General features: G+C 35.4%; 1 protein-coding gene across 2 annotated transcripts in view; it reads left to right on the top strand.

Moving 5' to 3' along the window:
• Positions 1–486: 486 nt before the first annotated feature.
• Positions 487–6,000, top strand: part of LOC306851224 (sodium/calcium exchanger 2-like) — a gene marked incomplete at both ends in the record, with an annotated part of 39,355 nt that continues 33,841 nt past the window's right edge. For both annotated transcript variants that reach the window (XM_079387387.1, XM_079387388.1), the window contains one exon: positions 487–855. In XM_079387387.1, coding sequence (XP_079243513.1) covers positions 487–855 — 369 coding nt within the window. The remainder of the gene's footprint in view (positions 856–6,000) is intronic.

The raw sequence follows: 6,000 nt of genomic DNA, 5'->3' as shown, positions 1-6,000 counted from the left end.
AATCCTCCATCCTGGCAGCATTTATACGCTTATTTCATTGTTATTTGACTCAAAGGATCAATGTCATGTTGCTAAGCTCTTTAAAAAACATCACGTCCATCATCATCATCAGCAGCTTGTTTTCCTTGTCACCATGTTTCACCTTAAGAAAGCAATCATTTTCATTGCCTACGCAGCCTTTCATTCTACCAATGTCTGTTTTTGCATCTCACATTTTTTTTTTTTATAATCACCTACTTGATTTACTCTGCTATAAAAGCGAGCTGTACAGAGCTGCAGCCTGGAGATATTTATGTTGGATTGTGAGCGCTGCGTCAGATTTGTTTTTCTGATGATGACATTTACAGATGCATTTTCATAGTTTCTTCTCTTTTCTTCACTCTTTTCTTTCCAGGTCACCTGGTGGGTTGGTTCCTCTCCGTCTTGCATCACCTCCTTTTTTTCTTCTCCTCCTCTGAACTCCGAAGCGCTTTGAGGAGCAAGGCCATGGCACCGTTTTCCTCTCCCATCCTCCTCCTGTCTCTCGTCCTCTTCCTTTCTCTGCCTCTATCCTGTTCTCCTGAATCCCAGCGGGAAGAACCGTCTCTCCAGCCCTCCATCGCTCCAGAAGCTCCATCAGAACTTTACAGTAACCTGACCGATGACGGCGACGGCACCACTCCGAAAAAACCGTGCTCCGAACCGGTTGAATGCAAACCTGGAATCATCCTACCCGTGTGGAAGCCCATCAATCCCAGTCTGGGAGAGCAGATTGTCCGGGCTGTCCTGTATTTCGCCTCTCTCATGTACATGTTTCTGGGAGTGTCCATCATCGCTGATAGGTTCATGGCATCTATAGAGGTCATCACGTCACAGGTGAGTCTTATCTTGCAGTTATTGGCTAATTTCATTCACAGAATCAGACAAAAGGGTACAAAAACTTTCAGAAAAAAAGTACAAAAGCTGTTGCTGGGGTCAGAAGGTATACTTTGTAACATATTTACCCCTAAAAGGTGCATTTTAGTACTAGGATTGGGTATTGAGGAGCAGTTCTAAATTTCCAATTTACTTTGTGTGCATTTTAATGTGATTTTAAGCCATTCAAGCGTAAGATGATGCGAAAGAGAACACTTTGGCACTCTCATGTGCACAAAGGCTGAATTTAGATCTCTTGAGGGTTATCTTGCACTTGAATGGACAAATACTCTCAATATTATGTCAAATATCCTCATAAACACGGTCGGATTTGTCTTATGTGAATGAAAATGCATGTGTAACAGTACTGTATATTGGATTTGTGTATTAGGTCTTAAAGTGGCAGCAGCCTAATATTCCTGCTGGCATCTGTCTTATAAATGTTAATCAAAGAACAAAAGGAACAGAAAATCACTCTCTGATCTTGACTGAAGAACTTTTTTGAAAATAGGCTCATTTTCCAACTCCCCTAGAGTTAAACAGTTGAGTTTTACCGTTTTTGAATCCATTCAGGCAGTCTCTGGGTCTGGCGGTAGCACTTTTAGTTTAGCTTAGATCATTGAAGCTGATTAGACCGTTAGCATCTCGCTCAAAAATGACCAAAGAGTTTTGATAATTTTCCTATTGAAAGCTTGACACTGAGACGGATGAAAAATGAAAAGTTGCGGTTTTCTAGGCCGATATGACTAGGAACTATACTCTCATTCCGGCGTAATAATCAAGGAACTTTGCTGCCGTACCATGGGTGCAGCAGGCGCAATGATATTACGCAGCACCTGAAAGTAGTACCCAGCTAGGTAACTAGTTATGATATAGCTGGGTACTACTTTCAGGTGCTGCGTAATATCATTGCGCCTGCTGCACCCAAGGTACGGCAGCAAGGTAAGGCATCATCTTTTCCGTCTGTCTTAGTACACGATGTAACTACAGAGGAGTCAAGCTTTAAATAGGAAACTTATCGAAACTCTTTGGTCATTTTTGAGCGAGATGCTAATGGTCTAATCCGATTCAATGATCTATGCTAAGCTAAACTAAAAGTGTTATCGCCAGACCCGGAGATCGGCTAAATTGATTCAAAAACGGTAAAGCTCAACTGTTTAACTCTAGGGGAGTTGTAAAATGAGCCTATTTTCAAAAAAAAGTGGAGTGTTCCTTTAACAAAGGCTTCTAAATGTGTTATTTAATACATTTAAATGAATTATTTAAGTAATTACATTAGACGCTATTTTTATGACATATTTGTATTTAATCATAAAACACAGAATCCCCCCAAAAATAGAATGAAAACACAGAATATAGAGAAAACTAAAATAGATTTCATGGGGTTCTAAATTACTCTGTGGAGTTTAAACAAACAAGTTATGTTTGCATTCATTCTCAAGGTCTAAGACATTTGAAAAGCATTTCCTTCTTCATGAAAATTGTGAGAAATATCAATTTCATAAGACATTCATAAAAATATTGTGGTAATATATTTGTCCATATCAACCTTATCGCCCTTCCTTAAAGAAGCTCATTATTTCCTTGTGAAAGGATACCACCCCAGTTACAGCTTTTGTACCTTTTTTTCTGAGAGTGAAGTTCTCGTCTACAAGCATGGTGGGTTTAAGATTTATGATTAATTTTTCCAAAGGTAAACAGGTTCTTATGCCTCACTTTAGAAGTTGCATGTAGTGCTTCTGCTAATTGACTAGTAGTAAATCATTTGACACAACCTTGGATGTTTTATTGTTGGGTTCATTAACCAAACAATATTGTTGAACATTTTGTGCATAAATGTTTAATTTATCATTTCTTAAAGAAATGGTTAATGTTTTTCTTATTTTTTATGCATTCTCATGTCCTTCCAAACCCAGATGCTGTTTTTTGTTTTTTTCAAAATGAGCTTTTTTTATAGCATCGTCATGCAAAATGAAGAATATTAACCAGTTGAAAGTGAGCATGACTATCAAGAAAGGACAGAAACATTTTCATGTCTTCTCAAACTGGTGTTGAAACTGGCATGGTGGTGGCAATGCCAAGGTCATGGGTTTGAGTCCTTGGGAAATGCTAAAATGCACACAATGAATGCAATGTATAGTAAGTTGATTTGGATAAAAGTGTCTGTCAAAAGCATAAATGTAAATTTGAAATTTAAGTTGGTATTCACTGAAGTTATACATGTTCAAACTAGTGCATTTGGTCATGACATTTGTGAATTTGTTTTAAATTATTCTGAATAATATCCTCATGCAAAGCAATCAAATGAAGACTTAGTATATAAATAGTGCATGAGCCATATGGACAATTTTATTTTATGGTTTATTTTATGTTTTTGGAGCTTGACAGCCCCTCTGGACTGTTTTTTATGACAGTGAAGATTCATGAAAAGTTTTGCAAACTGCATGCTTGTTTGGATCGACATGAGAGTGAGTTAACAATGACAGGATTTTCAGTTTTGGGTGAACTCTTTCTTTAAAAGCGTAACCTTCGCCGGAGCTCAATTTAGCTAATTGCTGTTATTAAAATGAAAACAATCGTGACGGTTTCTGCAGCCTCTGAATGTTTCATGGGATGCAAATGCTTGCAGTGTGCTTGATGTTTTTTTCTTTCTTTCTGCTAAAACGACTGACTCGTCAACACTTGTCAAGGGTAGATCGCCTACTCTTATCACCTCCGCTGACTCATGCGCCATAAACCTGTCGAAAGAGGAAAATTAGCCAAAGCGCTTTTAGAAAGGAGCCTTTTCCTTTAGTTCTTTTATTTTGTCAGTAATTTAAGTTTCTCAGCCAGAAAGTAAATAGCAAAATCTAAATCTCTGTCTATATACCGTATTACAAAGAATTTTAAATGTTGCCAGATGTAGGAAATGCACTAATTTTCACACAGCTAGCATCAACTCCAAAAAACCTTTATAAACAAATCTGAAATACAGTTAAAAATGAGAAATGCTGCATCATCATGGCACAGTCACAAACATTTGCTTTCCAGTTGGTCAGTGTTGCTATTGTTAACAAACTCTGAAATAAAAATAAACCTATATAAAGTATAATAATTATAATGCTTATATCAGAATTAATTTGTGCTTCATCATTGTCGGCCTGTGCTAAATAACCAAGCTAATCATTTATATCACATAATAAACTGTATTACATTGGGTTTTAGGAGTAATATATAATGTCACATTCACATTTATCATTATTTTTCCATCATCACAAACCCAGGGGAAATGTACAAAAACCCTCAAAATGTTGACAGATGAATTAATTCATTTTATTTTTTGATTAAATTATTGTTAGAAATCAAGTAAACATTAACTGAAATAAAATAAAATATGAAAAAGTAGCACTAAAATAATTAAAGCTAAATTAAAAATTAGTACAACTATACATGTATACAATTACACAACAAAATTACTAAACATTAGCTAAAAAATGGAATGGAAAACATAAAAGCATTCAAAATATTAATTAAAGCTGTAATAGTATATAACTGATATTAACATAACATTAATACAAACAAAATAACATAAAAATGTTCTTAAAACAATTTTTTCATCTTAATACACTTGTGATGTTTCAGGTAAAAAATGTCCAGATTATTATTTTTTTTAAATTGCATATATAAATGTCTTGTTATGCCATATAAACTTGGATTCAATCTTTTTGTCAACTTTTTTTTCCGAGTAGGCAAGTTTTTGCATTTCTTTTTGTAACCGAATGATTTTAGGCCTCATTCATCTGAACTTATGTACTTCAAATTTTGAGTGAACAAATTAGCCCATTTGTCTCACTGAGAAACGGAGGTGCACAAGCTCAGATCAATGAGACCTATGACCAATCACTTCCAAAAATAAAAATAAAACCTATGCTAACTGAAAGACATGAGGTTAACCCTTAAAGACCTAGAATATTTTTGGGGCACCTGACACGTCTGTACTTTTCTTTGTTTTTGCAGACCTATTCTAGCAGTCAGCATCAATTGCCATATATCATTATAAACAGAACTTGAAGTTTCAGTCTAGCTAATTTAAAGTCTCAATTTTCCCTTTGTGTTTTCTAAGAATGAATGAATTTCCAGAATTTTAAGAAAAACGCAAGCAATAATTGGGTGTTTTTACTGTGTACTCAAACAGAAACTTTTTTCTTTAAAAAGTTGTATCTGTGTGTTTTACACTTCAAAATAAAATGTTGTCTACATATAACATTCACCAAGCAAGTTATAGTCATTTATTACAATATTGTTATAGGCGCTTTTCAGTGAAAAACAGAAAAACAGGTCTATTTACTTTACTAACAATATAGATGTATCCAAAAAACCTTTAGGGAGTAAAGAAAATGGAAACTGTGTTATATAATAACAAAATGCAGTAAAAAATGAACTTTCTTTTTAATAAATTTTCAATCCGAGTATGAACAACAAACACAAACAGTGCAGCAAGTTGTGAAAAAAAATGTCTTGTGCAACAAAAATACAAGCAGTGCAAATGAGTCACAAACTACACACAAAATGGGTGAGAACTATATAGAGTGCAATAGAAAAATGATCTTTATGAACTATATAAGTATTATTTACATAATAAAAGAGCCAAATGGATCGATCCGCTGGCTGCACTTGATTTTACCGGGACATCGCATCGCTACTTGACACATATCCGATATGTACCGCTTTTTCATCCTTGCTTTTGATTTATTTTATGCCAAAGTGCTCTGTCCTGTGTTTTTCTGGGCTTTTTCAGAGAGTGCTCTCATGCAAATGTGTTATTTTGTGTTTGTTTTCATGCACGCACGACACCCTTTACTTTCACTTTGCGTTTGCTCAAAATCCGACACTCGCATCTCCCGGAAATCCGGTTTAATTCAACCAGTCAGATTACGACTTCGACATTCCTGAAGTGTTTCCAGAAAAGTGTTCCATATGCATCAGACCTTTAGCCAACGTCTGAGGCTGAGACTACTGAATATCCAACTGAGACAAACGCAATATCTCCAAAAAGCGGAGAATCAATCTCTGCTTTACGACACTTTTTAAAGCATTCAGATAAGATTAGCAGTTCAAAAGTTATTA

Source organism: Barbus barbus (assembly GCF_936440315.1).
Source record: "Barbus barbus genome assembly, chromosome: 31".
Taxonomy (NCBI): Eukaryota; Metazoa; Chordata; class Actinopteri; order Cypriniformes; family Cyprinidae; genus Barbus; species Barbus barbus.
Note: the sequence above shows the minus strand (reverse complement) of the source record. Positions and strands in the feature narration are given on the sequence as shown.